This window comes from Gadus chalcogrammus, chromosome 5 (assembly GCF_026213295.1).
Source record: "Gadus chalcogrammus isolate NIFS_2021 chromosome 5, NIFS_Gcha_1.0, whole genome shotgun sequence".
NCBI lineage: Eukaryota > Metazoa > Chordata > Actinopteri > Gadiformes > Gadidae > Gadus > Gadus chalcogrammus.
In genome coordinates this window covers 11,273,119-11,292,636 of record NC_079416.1, presented here as the reverse complement: position 1 = coordinate 11,292,636, position 19,518 = coordinate 11,273,119, and the positions used below count along the sequence as shown (strand labels likewise).

Genomic DNA, 19,518 nt, shown 5'->3' with positions numbered 1-19,518 from the left:
TGAGCCGTTGGTATGTCGTGACAACACTCCAGTCCACACATCTGGTAAGGCGAACTGCCCATACTCGAAATCTGAATCAGACACAGGGAGAGGAAGCAGGAGTGATCCGAACAGGGGTATACTGTTTCAAAAATGTGGCGCCTTTCCGAGTCAATTGGGTGAGACCAGAGCGGCCCAGGGGTAGTGAGTAAGGGGTATCTTGGTGGCATCTCGTCTCAGGGGGGAATGTGAAGTTGTACCCCCAAATACTGAAGCCTCCTATTAATAGTGTTTCCTCTCTATCTCCACAGATAGCGGCTGGATGAAGGGGGCTGGACCTGCCATCACAGTGTCTCTCCCTGAACGTCCTGAACGGGGGGGGGGTTCAAGCTAGCAGATGTGTGTTAGTATGTTTTGAAAGGTTATTATAGGGAGAGAGCCAAGGGGCTAAGTGAAGGCTTTGCATGCTCTGTATTTACAGATTTGATTTTTGGCGATATGGCATGCACGCAAAGTTAATATCTTTGCTCTGTAAGATAGCCTATAGAGATATGCTATATATTTTATTTAAGAAACATAATGGAGATTTGTTTTGAATTTGTGCAATCGCTTACTCCTCAATGCACATCCATTAAATTTGTCCCAAGGCCACTCTCAATTACCCATCCACCAATCATACACACCCTCGAGCCACCCGTATCAGAAATCTGTCAAAACGATCATCATCAAGTCGCTCCATTACTGCAACAAACTCTGCCAAATTATTTCTGGGTTTGAGTAAGTGTGAAACAGGGCCACCTAGTGGCGGATTACAAAAAAATCACATTGCAGTGACGTTTCTCCTGCGACGGGACGACGTGGAACGCGCCAGAGTTGCTGCGTTGTTTTGGTCGTGTCTACTCCGTGCAGCCTGTATCTAACCTTACAGATCGATCACTTGTGTGCAACTTATATTATCGGAAAGCGTTTGTTTTTTACTTTTCAAACGCTTTCATCGAGCGGATAGCTCTTTCTTCCGGGATGTGAATGTGTGAGCATTGGTGGGATGTAGTTTGGTCAGAAGCATGAATAGTCCGCATACTTTCACAGAAGAACGAGATGACTATTTAGTTCATCAGGAAAACGAACTAGAGGCCCTTTCGTCTATCTTCGGGGATGATTTTAAGGATTTACGAAATAACGATAAATGGAAGGTATTTCATATACAAACATGAAGCTAATGCGCACAGTGTGTAGTCGATTTGAGAGTTGTTGTGGCCACCATATGCCAAATCCCTCATGCATTACGGTTGTTTGCATGTACTTCAGATCAAAAGGCCCCCAGAGGTGTACCTCAGCCTCCGACCCAATGGCCTCAACACCGGACAGGAATCCTACGTGGCCGTAGACTTGCAGGTCAAATGCCCAGCCACGTACCCCGATGCGTAAGTACATGCCATGTTCAATACACCACCTGTGCCACACCCACAAGCCATCTGCTAGTGTGAGTGTGAGTATGAACGATGGCAGCAGCTGTCCAGAGAGCAGAATGGGATAGCTATAAGTATGTAACCGACTGTGGGTAATATATCCGACAGGCCTCCCGAGTTGGAGCTGAAAAATGCCAAAGGCCTCTCCAATGAAAACCTCCAGTGTCTTCTCAATGAGCTTACCAAGCTTGTGTTGGTGCGGCGTGGAGAGGTAGCCCCACACACACACACACACACACACACACACACACACACACACACACACACACACACACACACACACACACACACACACACACACACACACACATCCTTTAACCGACCGTCCTCTCCCACAGGTGATGATCTATGAGCTGGCTGACCATGTCCAGGGTTTCCTAAGCAAGTACAACAAGCCCCCTCCGAGCTCCTTCCATGAGGAGATGCTGAAGAACCAGCGACGGCATCAGGAGAAGCTGGACCTGGAGGAGAAACGGAGGCTGGACCAACGCCGCAAGCAGGAAGAGGAGACGGTCTGCCGCCGCGCCCTAACCACCAACTGAAGCAGATCCTAGATGGTTTTCTGTGGAATATCTTTTTGGGGGGACCTTGTCTATAGACTAACCTGCATGGCGTCTGTGGGGTTTTCTAGGAGAAGGAGATCATGGCTGAAATCCAGAGAAGGGAGGACGAGAAACGGGAAGAGAAGAGAAGGAAGGAAATGGCCAAACTGGTTTGTTAAAATCTCCCATATTCATGAACAATGGCTCACTGTTCTCCCAACTTAAATGTTTACATTGATGTTGAACACACATTCGTTGCATGAACAGCCAGACTCTCCTTTTGTTGCTGTGTTTATGTGAATGAATGAATGAATATTCACAAAGATCTCTTGTGTTCGCCTGCAAAACCACTGTTTCTGCCCTATCTGCAGTCATTTGATGAAAGTAAGTGGGGCTGTACTGAAGTAGAACAGCGGCACTGCACTGAAACACAACAAGCACAGACAACACACTTCTACTCTTGCTCCAGGCTGCTGTCATTAGGGTTACCGATCCCAGAACCTTTGCGCTGGGAGTCAAGATACGACCCTATCTTAGGGCCGACATACTGCGGAGATAAGCAGATAATAAGTTGGATAAATGTGGCGTTTTTTCCCCTCAGGAGCGTCTTGAGAGTATGGAGCAGCCCCCCGCGTCAGACCCCCTGCGGGGCCGCAGCTCACCCAGCTTCACCGGAACAACCCCTGAACCCCCGGACCCTAAGAGAGGCACCCGGCGCCGGACCACCTCCAACACCCGCCACAGGTACCCCCCCCCCCCACCAGACGAGGATAAACACTTTAGGATGGGTCCATGCTGTGTCACGTGGTACGCATTAGGTCTGAGCTACAACTACTATGCAATATCTATATAAACCTAGTAACTTAATAACCAATGAAGTTATTCATTTTTTTTATATTAGTTATTTTATGAACTTGTTTCATTCTCTTTTAGTTTCTCCAATTTTGATTGTATGCTGTGATGGTCTCAACCGCCCTTCTAAAAGTGTTTAGTGCTCAACGACTAGATACGCTTCTAACCTCGCATCGCTTTACCAGACGAGAGACATTCAACGAAGACAGCCCTCCCCTGCCGAATCCACTCCTCTTCAACAAAGGATCAGCGGGGGAACTGCTGGTCCACCGAGGGAAGTGCCTGGGTAAGAACGACTCAGTTGGGCCCTGCTTTGTGATTCGGACAGGTGGTTTGGAGTTTGACCCCTGTTAGTCCGCCAGCAATTCTGTGTATTCATGCGTGAAGTCGGAATGTGTCCCTACAGGCGAGAGTGAGCGCCTGGGACGCAGCGTCTACTGCGGTCTGGAGGCCCATTCAGGGGAGTTTGTGGTGGTCTATGAGTGGGCACTGCAGTGGAACAAGAAGATGGGGAAGTTCTTCACCGAGCAGGAGAAGAGCAAAATCGAATACTGTAAAAAGCAGGCGAGTCCCAACAGTGCCAGTTTTTCTTAAAAAACAAGACAAAACTCAGATGATATTTACCTCTCAAAATGGTGTGTGTGTGTGTTAGTTAGTGTGTCTACAGTACGTATCTGCATGCCTGTGCGTCTGTTTTATTCACACACGTTGTCCCCCCCCCCCCCCCCCCCCCCGATAGATCCATGGCGCGGAGAGCGAGCTCAGCTCCCTGCTGCGGCTGGAGCACCCCCACCTGGTGCGCTACCAGGCACTGAGCTCCAGCGAGCGGGACGACTGCCTGGTGGTGGACCTGCTGGTGGAGCACGTGGCCGGCGCCACCTCCCTCAACCAGAGCCTGCTCAGCCAGACCCCCGTGGCCCTGGACCGGCTGCGGCAGCATGCCGCGCAGCTGCTGGCCGTCCTGGACTACCTGCACGCCAACTCGGTGGTCCACAAGCAGCTGGGGGCCTCCAGCGTGCTGCTGGACCCCCGGGGCGGCGTGCGGCTCACGGACTACAGCCTGTCCAAGAGGCTGGGCGACGTGCTGAAGGAGGAGGTGTTCGAGCAGGCCCGCGTGCGCTTCTGCGAGGAGACGGCTCTGCCCGCCCGCACGGGCAAGAAGGGTGACGTGTGGAGCCTGGGGCTGATGCTGCTGGCGCTGAGCCAGGGGAAGGAGGTGAAGGAGTACCCGGTGGCGGTGCCCGCCGGCCTGCCCGACGACTTCCAGGACTTCCTCAAGAGGTGGGTCTGAGCGAGTCATCAAGTCAGCCTCTTTGTCTTTATCGCACCTCCGACACGTGACTTGGCCTATTGTGTTTGATGTGGCGCTTTGTGTGTTTTGAAGGGCGCTGCCTCATTCTAAACAGGATTAGAAAGTGGGTCACGCCTACATTTAGTATTTGGTCTGATGTAAAGCTTGTTTGCTTTTTGTTTCACATGCCTATGTTGATAATCCTCCCCCATATTATGCATCCAGCCAAGATGGCAATCGGCTCTTTTAAATAGGAATAATACGATGTAGATTGGGGCGCTTCGAAACCATACTGACAACAGCTTCATAATCGGCGATGTGTGTGTGTGTGTGCGCGTGCTCATTCGTGCGTCTATGCGTGTGTGTGTGTGTCTGAGACGATGTATCAACGTTGTGCTGTTCTGACGCCAGGTGTGTGTGTGTGAACGACGTGGACCGCTGGAACACCAAGCAGCTCCTTGAACACTCCTTCCTCAACCCCCCACCACCGAAACCAGTCCCCCAAGCCCGGGACTCCAGCCCCGAAGGTACGGCAGGGTCCGCACAGACACACACAGGAGCGGTGTGTGTCTCCTGTGAGACACACTTCTGCGCGGTGTTGTTGTGGTCTGTCCCCGTCTGAGCGGTGTTGTTGTGGTCTGTCCCCGTCTGAGCGGTGTTGTTGTGGTCCGTCCCCTTCTGAGCGGTGTTGTTGTGGTCTGTCCCCTTCTGAGCGGTGTTGTTGTGGTCTGTCCCCGTCTGAGCGGTGTTGTTGTGGTCTGTCCCCTTCTGAGCGGTGTTGTTGTGGTCTGTCCCCTTCTGAGCGGTGTTGTTGTGGTCTGTCCCCTTCTGAGCGGTGTTGTGGTCCGTCCCCAGTGGAGGCGGAGGACTTCCCGTCCTCGGTGCTGCCCCACAGCCACATCCTCGGCGCCCCCTTCAGTGCCGTGTTGCAGCCCCAGTTCTCCCGCTATTTCCACGAGTTCGAAGAGCTCCAGCTGCTGGGGAAGGGAGCCTTCGGGGCGGTCATCAAGGTACACAAGGTTACATTTACATTTAGGGCATTCAACAGACGATTTGATCCAAAGCGACTTGCAATCAGTACATTTGTGTGTGTTTTATTTGAAAGTGTTAGCATGATTAATAAAAGGGTGAAACATGGGTCTGCTAGCGGTTGACACATTTCTCCCCACCAAAGAAGCACAACGCCAGGGGAGGCTCAAAGCATGTGGAGGTGAATCCTAATCAAATATATTCTTCCTGAAACTGATGACATTTTGGTGTTTCAACCACTTTCTCGATTTCCAGCCGTCTAGCTTTCAGAATTAAAACTTGCCCAAGGTGGAAAAAGAATTGACACAGTCACAAATTTTCCGATCACCCCGTGCAGTACCCATGCAGTACCCCTAGGGGCACGCGTACCCCCTTTTGAGAACCACTGCTCTACACTATCCGGCCCCTTCCCCATGAACTAACCGCTGTGTTCCCTTCCCCCACCAGGTCAAGAACAAGCTAGACGGCTGCTACTACGCCGTGAAGCGCATCCAGGTCAACCCGGTCAGCAAGCAGTTCCGCCGCATCAAGGGCGAGGTGACGCTGCTGTCGCGCCTCAACCACGAGAACATCGTGCGCTACTACAACGCCTGGATCGAGCGCCACGAGACGCCGCCCGCCGCCTCCAGGTTAGACTGCTCCGACAGCTCCGAGCCCCGCAGCCCCGTCGACAGGCGGGCGGCGGCCCCCGGCCCGGCGCCGGCGGCGGCCAGGGGCCTCTCGCTCGGCCTCAACACCCTGGGCCTCGACGACGGCGTGGAGAAGAACGCCCCGCCCCCCGCGCTGGCCAGCTCGGTGGAGTGGTCCACGTCCATCGAGAGGTCGTCCAGCGCCAAGTGCAGCGGTCGCCACTCCAGCGAGGAGGACGACGATGATGATGACGACGACGACGAAGAAGACGTGTTCGGGGCGTCGTTTATGTGAGTGTTGCGCCGTCGCACGTTGGTTCATTGGCGTTTTGGATCCCGAGCGATGGCTGATTATTGGTTGTTCCTCTGTGGATGCAGGCCGTCGGCCTCGGACTCGAGCGACATCATCTTCGATAACGGCGATGAGAGCGCTGAAGACCTGTCAATGGTGAAAACGCGCTGACTTATACTTATACTATTTCTTTCGCGTTTATTTAACCATTTTATTAACAGAATATTTTTTTTGCAGGTCGAACCAAGCAAAAGGCAAGCCGTCGACACGACAGAGAGCACAGACTCGGAGCGATCTACCCTCATCGTACATTACCTGTACATACAAGTAAGGGCACACCCCGTAGGGCTGCGGTACCACCCCCTCACCACTAGAGGGGCTCGTTGGCCTGATGAAATAACAACAACACCACCACCCCACAGATGGAGTACTGCGAGAAGAGCACGTTGAGGGACACCATCGACCAGGGGTTGCACGAGGACAGCAGCCGACTGTGGAGGCTCTTCAGGGAAATCCTGGACGGCCTGGCGTACATCCACGAGCAGGTCTGCGTGTGTCTCTGTGTGTCAGTCCAGCCCCCTTTGAGTGTCAGACAGATGGGGTTGAAACACGGTAACACGCCGCCAGAAGTGTGTGAAGTCGAAGCGAGCGCCTCTGTTTCCACTCAGCCCTTGCGTGGCGTACGCGACGCGGAGCGCGATGAATTAAGAGACGGGGGAATAGCTAGTGCCTGGCTTACGGTGTCACGTGCGATCAGGAGAGAGCGCGTGCGGCGGGAGAACGCCGCGGGGTTAAGTCGAGGTCTGCTTCGGGTTCATTCCCCTCTCATGCTCCGCCAGCGAAATGACACGATCTTGCTTTCATCTTACATGGGATATGCTTTGATAGTTTCACACCACATAACACAGATGGGTTGTCAAGGAGGCCTTCAGGGTTAATTCTGGGCCTGGGGAGGGATCCCCCTTAGGAATGGCTTTAGTCAACGTACACTGGAACGAGAGGCTCGCTTTCACCGAAGCCCCGGGTTCGGTTATCGGATTAAAACGTGTGATAATCTGTTTGAATTTAGCATAATTAAAACAGTGTAGGTTTGTCACAGGATTAGCGTGACTTTTTAATGCATAATGTACAGTTTGAACCAGTTGGTTATCATGATTCTATCCTTTGTCATAGATCTTTTAGGTGGTTTAAGGTGGTTTTGTCATTAACACACATTTCACTACTTTCTCACTACTCCATGCCTGCTCTCAGGGTGCACTCACTCTAGGCCATCTGGCCGTGGCCGTGGCCGTTTTCACACTTTAGATGCTAATGAGCCGAAACGCGCACACGCACGGCTACGCAACCTGAGCTGGATGACGTATAGTCCTTGCGACGACCATGGACATAATAAAGGCGACGAGCCTTCTTTCCCATTAAACGGTAAACATGGCGTCTAGCGGTTCAACCGTTGCTGTGTTCTCTGTGTTGTTGTCCATTGTTGTTAAAACTCTGACTGGCGGCAGACTTTATTATGGTCCATGCAGCGGACGCGTGGTGATGACGTGTTACGACGTGATGACGTATGTACAAGAGCCTACCGTGGCCAGGCCACAGTTGCAACGGTCAACGGCCACGGCAAGATGGCCTAGTGTGGGTGCACCCTCAAACTCCTCTCCCTTTCTCCTCTCCACCCCCTCCTCTCCACCCCCTCCTCTCCACCCTATCCTCCACCCCCTCCTCTCCACCACCCCCTCCTCTCCACCAGGGTATGATCCACAGAGACCTGAAGCCAGTCAACATTTTCCTGGATTCCCAGGACCATGTGAAGATAGGAGACTTTGGCCTGGCCACGGACCACAGAGCTAATGTGGTAGGATGGATAGGCTTCCTGCTATTAATATATACTACATATATATATATATATATATATACACACATACATATCTGTGTTAATTATATTTGAATTAAAACATACAATCAATCAGGTTTTTCAATTTCATCCATAGAACAGAGTGTTGGCTCATAATCGTTCTCACAAGCCCTAACTTATGATCCTCTTACTTGGAGAACCATGGATATAATGATCCAATTTGTCAACTTATTATCTGTTGATTAAGATGGCTGAATAACTGAATTACACAGACCACACAACCCTACAGACCGTAAGCGATAAACATAATTATAATGTATGAATATACAAATAGTATACCTTGATCTGAATTCAAAACGATAATATTGAATTGTCCAGTCTTACTTACACCACTAGGGGGTGCTAATGTCCATCTCCTGGTTACTGCTCCCCAGGCTGCAGGTAAACTGGAGCTGGAGGAGACTGGCCCTGCGGTGATGCCTAAGTCGGATCCTTCAGGTAACCAACGGGACTACGCCCGCTCCTTCATCCGCTCTGCGGTAGCACCCTGCCCTGGCAGGGCTCTGCTCTGTTTACTGACCAGCTGCAATGCTTTTGTTCCATCGTTGCCCTGCCAGGCAACATGACCGGCATGGTGGGGACAGCCCTCTACGTCAGCCCAGAGGTCCAGGGGAACGCCAAGGCCACCTACAACCAGGTACCGCGTCCAACCTCGGCTACAAAGTCAGTTTATTATAGAAGGTCGTGTTTCTTGTGTTAACAGATCAGACGGACATTTAATCAATCCCAGATGGGAGCTTCAGGACGTCAACGTTCCCTGATGAGGAATCCCTCCTAGGGCGATGTGTGGAGTATTGACTCCTCACCCCTGGACCACCAGGGGACCAGCGTACATGCATGACTCACAACACAGGGGAGGTTTTCCCGAGGCCCGGCACCGATATGGAGAGCTGGAGAGCCCCGTCCCACATGCTCCATCATGACTCCTAATCCCCTCCCAAAGCGCTCATGCATTCCGCCTCATTAACCCTCCGCAAGCCTAACCACGCTCCGGTGTCCTCTCCGCCCCCCCCCCTGTCCGCTCCGTCCCCCAGAAAGTGGACCTGTTCAGCCTGGGGATCATCCTGTTCGAGATGTCCTACCGACCCATGACCACTGGCTCCGAGCGGATCTCCGTGATTGGCCAGCTTCGCACGGTCAGTCTCCTGGCTCCACCGTGCCCTTCTGGGAGACTGTGGTGGTGGTGGTGGTGGTGGGGGGGTGGGGGGGGGAGGATGGTGGGAGGCGGGCTCGTGGCTGTTCACCACATGTCCTTCCTTTGTCTTTCAACAGGAGGCCATTGAGTTCCCGGAAGACTTCGACCAGTACGAGACGGGGATGCAGGTGAGTCAGTCTGTTAGCGTGGCGTTCGCTCTGCGTAGCGTACGTGGAGCTCGGTCGACGACAGGCCACATGGCGGCAGTAAAGTCATCACCATGCCGGGTTTAATCCCCGATAATTAGGGGATTTATTTAAGGAAGCAATTTAGGGGTTTTAACAACAGTCCCCCCCCCCACCCTCAAGGAAACTTAATGAAGTGGGTTACTTAGTGATGCTATGGGGGGGGGTCGTGGTCCAATCTCCACTGCAATGAACACGTAAGATTAAAAATCTTATCTTACATCCCCCAGATCTGATGCAGCCGGGGGCTTGTGCAGGAGAGAGAGAGCCTGACTAACCCTAACCCTGACCTGTAAATATAGCCCCCCACTCAACGATTAAAACGTTTCCCCCCAGAAGTTGGGGGGAAAAGCCTTCGTAGGCAGGGAACAGCTCAAACACTGTGTTTGGCTTTCCTTTAAATCATGTAGCCTAAGGAAAAAAACGATCTCGAGGCAAAATTCAATTCAATTCAATTCCTGCTCCTGTTCCAGAAATATTTACAATCCGGTACGACCGCAACACACGTTGCCGTTCTAGGATGACACGAAACGGAGTCAATGAATGTTGCTTTTTTCCCTACTACTCAAAAGTTGACTTATGACTTGTAGTGAAGAAAGCTGCATTCATCCCCCCCCCAGAGGAAGGTGATGCTGTGGCTGCTGAACCACGACCCGGCGCTTCGGCCCACGGCCCAGGAGCTGCTGCGGAGCGAGCTGCTGCCCCCGCCCCTGATGGAGGAGTCGGAGCTGCACGAGGTGCTGCAGCACACCATGGCCAACGTCAACGGCAAGGCCTACCGCTCCATGGTGGGCCAGCTGTTCGCCCAGAACACCACGCCCGTCATGGACTACGCCTACGACATGGACCACGACAAGGTGGGGGCGGTGTTGATGTTGTTGTTGTTGTTGTTGTTGTTTGTAGACGAGTGTCCACATAGAGGTTCACTGTTTCGATTCGGATAACGAGCGTTAATGAAAGGATGTCTGTCATTAAGAAATGCATCATTAAAAAAAGGATACATTTTTCAAAATTCAAAATTAATTGAAAAATTCTAAAAGTATTAACATTATACATATAATTGCTTTCTGCATAAAGAATAAAAGGAAACTTTTTTGGGTTAAACTACGTATACTTCTGCGTACTGTGAGATGTGGTGACAGAGAGCATTTTTGCCCAATCAACATGACTAATTAATGTTGATTCCTTTTTGAGAATAATTGCTCTAATACTGACGAGCAGACCTTGAATAGAGGGAACCACCCAGCGATGAAGCTCTTATAATCCCAGCAGTGTTGTTACTCCCCTTCACCTCTAGGTGTCACTGCAGACACATTCATGTGAGGAGCCTCTCCTGGTCCTCCGCGTGTCGTCCCTCACTCACCAGGGCTGTTAGCCCGGTCCGATGCAGGGCCAGGCTGGCGGTGAGCGGTGAGCCCTGTGGCCGTCCTCAGCTGCGTCCCTCTGACAGAGCCTTTGTTTGTTTGCTCGCCTCTCCTCCAGGGCTTCCATTTCTACAGCGCCAAATTGCAACAGTATGTGTACGAAACCATCACCAGAACCTTCAAGAAGCACGGTCAGTCCCCTGCTAGTCACACACGCGTACTGTTGACATACTCTGTGTGTGTGTGTGTGTGTGTGTGTGTGTGTGTGTGTGTGTGTGTGTGTGTGTGTGTGTGTGTGTGTGTGTGTGTGTGTGTGAGCATGAACACGTGCGCGCGTGTCTGTGTGTGTGTGCGTGCTTCACATAAATATGCACACATGCTATGTTGACACGCTTGTGTGTGTGTGTGTGTGTGTGTGTGTGTGTGTGTGTGTGTGTGTGTGTGTGTGTGTGTGTGTGTGTGTGTGTGTGTGTGTGTGTGTGTGTGTGTGTGTGTGTGTGTGTGTGTGGGGCCCACCTGGACTCCTGACCCGCTGTGCGGCGCTGGGTCTCGTTGCGGTCCTGGATCAGCCATCTGCTGCAGCGTTGGGCTCCAGAACAGGCCCCACATTGTGTGACGGATGGGGGGTTGGGGGGGGTGGGGGGAGGAGGTGGAGGAGAGGCGCAGGTGAAGCCAGCCGCGGCTATTTTAGTCCCCACTCCGCACTGATGACACCCAGCTGCACCTATTTGTTTACGCACGTTTCCCCCTGTACCTACCCGGGGCTCACATCTGGACCCCGGGGGCCGAGGGTTGTGTTATCTTATGGGAATGGCGTTGGACGTCCTGGTGTCAATTTTGCATCATAGTGAGCGTGTGTGTGCATGCACAGACCTCAGGATAACAAGGAAAGTGTGTGTGTGTGTGTGTGTGTGTGTGTGTGTGTGTGTGTGTGTGTGTGTGTGTGTGTGTGTGTGTGTGTGTGTGTGTGTGTGTGTGTGTGTGTGTGTGTGTGTGTGTGTGTGTGTGTGTGAACTCCTGTATCTCCAGGTGCTGTGCGTCTCCAAACCCCCCTGCTCCTTCCCAGGAACAGGAAGTTGTACGAGGGCGCCGAGCTGGCCTGCTTCATGGACCACAGCGGCATGCTGGTTACACTGCCCTATGACCTCCGAGTGAGGAGAACACACACACACACACACACACACACACACACACACACACACACACACGGAGAGTGTGAGCCTGCAATCAGCAGTAGCTCCTCAGATCTGGGCTCCTTCAGGAAGGCCAGAGGACTAAATGGCTGTTTCCACAAAATGATTGATTACAGCCTGGCTGGCAGCACTGTGAGGTGTCCCTCCAACGGCGCCCAGCGTCCTCTTTGATCTGGGTTCCCTAATGGGTTTCTCTTCTCTTTCCCCCCTCTGCAGATGGCATTCGCAAGATACGTTGCGCGCATTAAAATCACCAACTTGAAGAGGTACGGTTTCAGCACTCAATTGATGTTAATGTGACATTAATGAGCTCATCCATTGTGTTTTAATAATAGAAAATCCACAATAATGTAGATATAATAATAGCTGCTGCTGGATGCAGTGTTAAATTGAGTGAGTAAGGAGATTCAGGAATCTTCTGCTTCCGGCTCCCCGGTCCCCCTCTTCCTCCCTCCTCCTCCCTCCTCCTCCTCCTCTCTCGGCCTCCCAAAGGTACAGCATCGAGCGCGTGTTCCGACCGCGGAAGCACGACCGCGCCCACCCCAGGGAGCTGCTCGAGTGCGCCTTTGACATCGTCTCCCCCGTCACCAACAGCCTGCTCCCCGACGCCGAGGTGATCTACACCATCTCCGAGATCATCCAGGAGTTTCCCGCCCTGCAGGTCAGCATCGAAGGCCCCTTAAGGCCCCCCAAAAGCTCCTGTTACTACTCCGGTCCCGTCGTCGTAGCCAACGCTCGGCACGGCATGCGTGTTGCTGAGCAGGATGAAAAGAAGTTGTCCTTATGTGAAGATGATTTTGTTGTGGAAATTGCCAAAGCATTTCTAATGCAAGACGACGTTTTCGTGAGCCAAGGTTACAGCTTATTTCCTTCTATTTAGGAAGTCCTCAAAATCTGTAGTGTTGCCAACACAAAGTCCGTTCTTATGTCTTGTTACTGATGCGTTCTTATGTCTTGTTACTGATGATGCGCCTCCCAAAACAAGTGTGGTGCAATGCTAGAACCTCGCTTGCTTTCGACCCAAAACATAGAATTACCTAAACCTCTCTGCAAATATTCATCCATTACATGATCACTGAAATATCTATAAAGGACACTGGATAGAAAGATGGAAATGTGGCATGCATGTGTTTGCAAACTGTTTGGGTGGAGCCTTTTAACACCACAGGAGGGGAGTCACGGAGAAGGGGCCGAGGGACACATTGTGCACGCACACAGAGGCACGCACACACACACACATGCACACAGGGGAAGGAAGCGGTTATCGGCGTGTTGCTTGGTGAGGGAGCGATATCGGGGGCTGGTTTGGGAAAGTTCAAGCCTGGTGTTTCTCCTGACCGCAGGAGAGGAACTACAACATCTACCTGAACCACACCAGCCTGCTGAAAGCCATCCTGCTCCACTGCGGAGTGCCTGAGGACAAGCTGAGCCACGCCTCCAACATACTGTGTGACGCTATGGTCAGCGCATGCACACACACACACACACACACACACACACACACACACACACACACACACACACACACACACACACACACACACACACACACACACACACACACACACACACACACACACACACACACACACCTGCGCCCCAGATGTTTGCAGTGCCGTATCCATAATCTCTCAGAGCCAAGCGAAGCACGACCCGGGGACTGACCCCGCCCGCCACGGTGATCAGGACATTATATAACCGCTGTGTAACCTTTGACCCCTTGTTTCCCTTTCTGAACCCCCCCCCCTCAAAGAGTGAGAAGCTGACGAAAAGGGAAGTGGAGGCCAAGTTCTGCAACATGTCACTGTCGACCAATAGCGTGAGTGTTGTCCCTGCGGCTGTGGAAACACGCCCCGTGTTAACATCTCCCCCTGGGGCTGTTTTGAGTGAGACTCACGCTATTTGTGGCGTGCAGGTGCAGACGCTCTACAAGTACATCGAGCAGAAGGGCGACCTGGCCAGCCTGGGGCCGCTGCTGCACTCGCTGACCAAGCAGAAGACGGCCGTCACCCAGCTGGCCAAGCAGGGCCACAAGGACCTGGAGGAGCTCACGGCGCTGCTGAAGCGGCTGGGCGTCAAGCTGCAGGTGGGCATTCTCATGTTTTAGTGGAGTTTTATCGCAGGCTAAGTTTCCACGTAACGCAAGGATATTGGTGCAGTGCAAAGTCTTAAAATACCAACCACAATCATACGTTGATATGAAAAAGAAATTAATTATAATTATAAAGAAAATAATTTGTGAATTGTGAATTAGGAAGAAAGTGTAACGCAGAGACAGTGAAAATAATCAGAATCTGTGGGGGCTGAGTCACTGATTCGTTAGCGGGGCTTTACGTCAATTAACATCAAGACGGTTGAAGAGTTCAGCGCTTCGTTTTATGTTTGCCATCCGAAAGTGGATTTCTGTTTAGCTAATCTTTCGTCCTGTTTTGTTTGTGTTTGTTTGTCGTTATTCACAGGTGGTGGTGAACCTCGGGCTGGTGTACAAGGTCCAGCACCACTCCGGGGTCATCTTCCAGTTTGTGGCGTTCATCCGCAAGCGCAAGCGCATGGTGGCGGACATCGTGGCGGCGGGGGGACGCTACGACCACCTGGTGGGCTGCTGCTCTAGCGTCTCTTGTACAGATGGAACACTGCTCTCTGCGTGTTTTATACCTGCAGGCACCTTTGAGGAAGATGCTGAACCCCTTATCCTAAAGCCTCCTAGCGCCTAGGAGAGAGTTGGGGGGGCGGACATACATTGTACACACCACCGACCCGACAGGTACCAGTCCCTGGTATCAGTCCAAAGCAGTCGGTGGTGCGACTGCTTTGGACAAGCGTCGGAGTGGCAGGAGTGATCACCGAGAGACCGACTGGTTTTGGCGATCACTCCTGCCTTGCTGTCGGGTCAGTGGTCCATACAGAGATTCTGGTAGCAATCTCTGTAGTTGTCATCTGTGGAACACGGAGAGGGGTTCCACACATGAAACTCTTCTACCAGATCCTCCTAGCCTTCTCTGACTATTCGCCAATCGAGCGGAATCTCATCCACTCCCATAGACCGGAATGAGCTCATCCTGGCCAGGCTAACATAATTTGCATTCATTTTAAGTAACGGCATATTTGTGTATGTTTGTGTATTCCAGTATACTATTGGAGTGCCATTTCAAAAACGTGCTGGTTCGGAACGTGACGTTTTCTTGGCCTCCTGTGTTGCTCCTTGCAACTTTCTCGAGTATCGCTCATCCAAACGGCTTCAGATCAGACACAGTGGTTCTTTGGCCCCTCAGCAATACACTCGCCAGGTGTGAAGTCGATCGGATGAACGGTGGTCCAGCAAATCAAAGGACAGTCAGACATACAGAGAGACCTTCCGTTGTAGTTGGATCGTCCGTTCATCACTGATTTATTATGTTCTGTTTGATCACATATTTTACTGTAGCAGCGAGTCTGTTTACATGATGTCCGGTCTATACTTCAATATTCATAGCAAAAAACTAAAATATACAAAATAAAGCGAACAAATGGCACATACATTTATTGACCCCACTCTACTGACACAAACGTCTGGTGCACCGTTTCAAGCCGTTGCAGGGTTAGACAAAAGCACTTTGGTAGTTGAGCAGCAGCTTAAGCCATTCAAAATGACAAGGAAGGAAATTGTGGGTGTATGTCTGATTAATTATTATATCATTTTAATGCAGCTATCTGAGTCTTTGGTAACGAGGAACAGGCCGTTTATTACATCAGTCCCCCCACACGATTCAGGTCGGGCCGATAATATCAAACATGTTTAAAAAAAAATTCTTGCCCACACCCGACTCTATGGGGGTCCCCCCAATGCACCACAATCACAGCCGACATCAGCCCAGATTCCCCGCCCCAGACTCTCAAACGTTGAGTCAGCAGCCTCGTATCGCCGGGTCTGTGGCCTGGGAGCAGCGATCACTGACAGACCAGTGTCTCGTAAAACGATGCTGCAGTGCTTAAACTTTTTACGGCCACTATCAGACATGTTGCTTTCACGTTTACTCTTGGGGAGCAACGACACGTGGACCACATCTGGCCAACGCCTTAAACGGCCTCTCTCCACAACGTGTATATAACCCACGCGAGCCAAGGCAGGTAGTCCAGGAGTCCTGTCTGACGTGAGGTCTTTGTGTTTGATCTTGTATTGATTGTGTTTGATTGGCAGGTGCTGGAGTTCCGTGGGCCAGCCTCCACCACTCCAGCCCCGACTGCAGTAGGGGCCAGTGTGGCCCTGGACAAAGTGTGTGCTGCCATGGCCAGCATGGAGGAGCCGGTGAGCTTACAGGCATACGCACACATGCACACATTCACGCACGCGCACGCACGCAGGCACGCGTGCCTGCGTGCGTAATAATGATATTCATCATTATTTATAATGAAGGTGCAGCAGACAGGTTTTCAACTTTAATGATGCCTTTTTGCCCAAGGCTCTGCCACTTTTAGCGACATGCTAATAACTATCATCACTCCACCTCGCTTCACTGTAAGTTATTTTAGGTTTATATTTTTCATGCAATATGACGGGAGCACCAGTTATGCTTATTCGGTCGCCCTGGTTCCTGGAACAGCTCACCACAGGACAGCATTTGAGCATTCTATGAAGATAACAACAAAACAAATGTCTATATGTTTATATGTATTTGGCGTTCACTTTTTTCAAAGATGTCACAATACAACATTCAATTGCTTTTGCAAAATCCCAATACAGTGTACGGTTAGCAAGGGTGTCCCCAGTGGCACTCGGGGGTAGGCTTAGCTCCGGAGGTAGAGCGGGTTTTCTTGTAACCGGAAGGTTGCTAGTTTGATCCCCGGCTCCTGAGCAAGACGCCTAAACCTAGCTGCTCCCGACAAGCTTGCAGTCACCTTGCATGGTGGACTCCGCCGTCGGTGTGTGCATGTGTGGAAGAGAACCGTTGCGTCACTTTGGATAAAAAGCGTCTCGCCCTAAATTGTAAATCTAAATTTGCACCACTCAGCCGTGTTGTTGTTCTGCCTCCCCGGTGCCAGACGGCGGTGAGCTCCTGTGACGTGCTGGTGGTGCCAGTGGGCCACGTCTCCGTCCCTCGCGCCATCACCGTGGTCCAGAAGCTGTGGAGCGCCGGCGTGCCCGCCGACATCGCCTACGACGTCTCACAGGTCGGTGCGCTCGCGCAACATCATCATCATCATCATCATCATCCTCCTCACTTTCCTCCTCCTCATCATCATCCTCTTCGTCTTGATCTCCCCCATCATCCTCATCATCATCATCATCCTCCTCACTTTCCTCCTCCTCATCATCCTCTTCCTCTTGATCTCCCTCATCATCCTCATCATCATCATCATCATGTTATAAGACACAAACTATTTTAAAGGGGTCATTCAGCAGGTGCAATGCTGGGGTCTTGCTCCAGAATGCCCGCCACAGGTGGTCCGTGGTGGTGAGGCATTCTACACCGGCCAGCACCAGAAACAAGGGGAGGGAATAGTAGCAACAATATGGCTCACAATTTTTTGCGCCCCTGGCGAGCGGTTCACTATGAAGACATCAGACATCTAGACACGGTGAGAGCACTGGGTTTAGCACACTGGGCCTCATGGGCGCCATTTGTGGAACCGTTCATTGCAATATGCCACAGATACACATACTTACTGCCATGGTGGTTATTATTAATAATAACGTGGACCTCAACCACATGGAGGAAGATCCTCAAACCATGTGTCCTGTTTGTTGTGTAATGACAGCACTTCACCTGCAGAGGGCGCACCATTGTAATCATGGTTGGAATCTGAAGCGTTAGACAGCCAAATTGTGTGCCCCTAGTTCTGTGGTTAGCGTTAATGGAGGATTAAGAGGCCTTATGGAGAGCTGACGTAATGAGTTGTCTTTAACTGAGCTACATTTTACTGTGTGTGTTTTGGAGTTGCGGTAAACGAAGGGATGATTGGGGAATAATCACGAAAGAGCTCGACCAGTCCAAGCAAAGTTATTTGTCGCTCTCCGGTAAAGGGCTAGGATCTTCCAAGGAACCGATGCCACAGCTCTGTCACATTCTCCATGTTTGTGTGACAGTGTGTGTGTGTGTTTGTCTGTAAGTGGTGTGTTATTACAGCATCCCCACCCTCCCCCAGTCCCTGGCTTTGTATTTCTGCTGAGGCGTCTTCTTTTTTCCACCACCTGTGATTATTCTAAAGTCCTATCATTTTTCATTTTTTTCTCCCTTTAATCCGTCCCTCACTAGAACCTGTTATTGTTCTCTTCTCTCTTTCTCTCTTTCTCTCTACTCTCTTCTCTCTTCTCTCTGTTCCAATGATGACCTTCTTTGGTTTCACTGTTTTCATTGTTGCACATAATTGGACATATATTAAGTAAAAAAACACCAGGGGGACAACCTCCCCCCCAATCCCTCAAAAAGATCTTCTCCTGGCTCGAAACGGGAGACGTTGGGCTCCTGGGACCATCAGGCAGCTCGGCCATCCCTTCCAGGCCCACATTAGGTGGACGATGTGCACCTGGATCCCCTTGAACCACGGCCGCATGTTGAGGTGGACCGGGGGCAGAGCAGTGGGGTGCTCTACTCATAGTGAACCCCCTCCATGCCAGGCCTCGACCTCTCTGGACGGTTGCACGCTCCTTGGACCTTTCATTGGCCTGAGTGCGTTGAAACCAAGCATGTATAAGGCTGGACCCAGGGTGATCAGTGGTGCACCAGAACTGAAACTGAAAACAACGAAAGCTGTTGGAGAAAGCCCTCTGTTCACTGAAAAAGAAACTGGCTCTGCAGAAAAATATAAGTGAACTTTAAAAAGGAATAGAAAGACGATACATGCGTTTAACATCAGCCTTTTTTGGTTCCTGTTTACAATACACTGCAATTGCGAGGTAAGACTTGGCCTTAATCTAAGCTAACCTCTGTGGTCCAAGACCTGGATCAAGTTGGAATCTGTAAATACTCTGATGGATCAGGCCAGCGGTGATATAATGATTTGTTTTTATAAAAAAAGAAAAGAAAATTATAGCAAAACTGATACTGAACTAGCAGAGACAAAGAACTCCTGAAGATAAAACTGAAACTACAATGAAACGTTATTAAATATCACTGGAAATACAATATAATATAGTTATACAATTCAAATATAAACGGATTCAAGAAAATCTAAAACAAAACAACACTGGTTGGAACCAACCTGAGCTACGCTATGAAGCCAAGGAGACATGTGGCCCCAAGCTGCCCGCGTGCCTTCGGGCAACGCCGGCTAACCCACTTTTATTGAGTTCTCTTACTTGTTTTCTTTGTCCAGAAAAGGTGACGCTTCGGTGCCAGCGTGAAGGGAAGATACACACACACACACACACACACACACACACACACACACACACACACACACACACACACACACACACACACACACACACACACACACACACACACACACACACACACACACACACACACACACACACAGTGCAGGGCTTGTTCGGTGCCACTCGGTCAGACGTGTGTGACGGAGTGGCCAGATGCAAACGCCTGGCGGTGTCTGAGGGGGATAAATCACACAGCCACATTTGACATGGTTGAGCACACACACATACA

At 51.1% G+C, this 19,518-nt stretch overlaps 1 protein-coding gene across 1 annotated transcript in view; it reads left to right on the top strand.

Annotated features, from left to right (window-relative positions):
- The first annotated feature begins 819 nt into the window (after positions 1-819).
- The window catches only part of eif2ak4 (eukaryotic translation initiation factor 2 alpha kinase 4), a 29,021-nt gene continuing 10,322 nt past the window's right edge, over positions 820-19,518 (top strand). Inside the window, exons 1-31 of the mRNA XM_056589977.1 lie at positions 820-1,172; positions 1,288-1,403; positions 1,557-1,659; positions 1,787-1,960; positions 2,080-2,160; positions 2,592-2,734; positions 3,028-3,128; positions 3,249-3,406; positions 3,582-4,123; positions 4,545-4,660; positions 4,989-5,143; positions 5,610-6,082; positions 6,170-6,239; positions 6,321-6,410; positions 6,506-6,628; positions 7,831-7,935; positions 8,370-8,433; positions 8,553-8,632; positions 9,030-9,131; positions 9,268-9,318; positions 9,996-10,232; positions 10,858-10,930; positions 11,769-11,890; positions 12,149-12,198; positions 12,425-12,593; positions 13,276-13,392; positions 13,686-13,751; positions 13,848-14,018; positions 14,392-14,526; positions 16,110-16,217; positions 16,952-17,080. Coding sequence (XP_056445952.1) covers positions 1,044-1,172; positions 1,288-1,403; positions 1,557-1,659; positions 1,787-1,960; positions 2,080-2,160; positions 2,592-2,734; positions 3,028-3,128; positions 3,249-3,406; positions 3,582-4,123; positions 4,545-4,660; positions 4,989-5,143; positions 5,610-6,082; positions 6,170-6,239; positions 6,321-6,410; positions 6,506-6,628; positions 7,831-7,935; positions 8,370-8,433; positions 8,553-8,632; positions 9,030-9,131; positions 9,268-9,318; positions 9,996-10,232; positions 10,858-10,930; positions 11,769-11,890; positions 12,149-12,198; positions 12,425-12,593; positions 13,276-13,392; positions 13,686-13,751; positions 13,848-14,018; positions 14,392-14,526; positions 16,110-16,217; positions 16,952-17,080 — 4,353 coding nt within the window. The 5' untranslated portion in view covers positions 820-1,043. The remainder of the gene's footprint in view (positions 1,173-1,287; positions 1,404-1,556; positions 1,660-1,786; positions 1,961-2,079; positions 2,161-2,591; positions 2,735-3,027; positions 3,129-3,248; positions 3,407-3,581; positions 4,124-4,544; positions 4,661-4,988; positions 5,144-5,609; positions 6,083-6,169; positions 6,240-6,320; positions 6,411-6,505; positions 6,629-7,830; positions 7,936-8,369; positions 8,434-8,552; positions 8,633-9,029; positions 9,132-9,267; positions 9,319-9,995; positions 10,233-10,857; positions 10,931-11,768; positions 11,891-12,148; positions 12,199-12,424; positions 12,594-13,275; positions 13,393-13,685; positions 13,752-13,847; positions 14,019-14,391; positions 14,527-16,109; positions 16,218-16,951; positions 17,081-19,518) is intronic.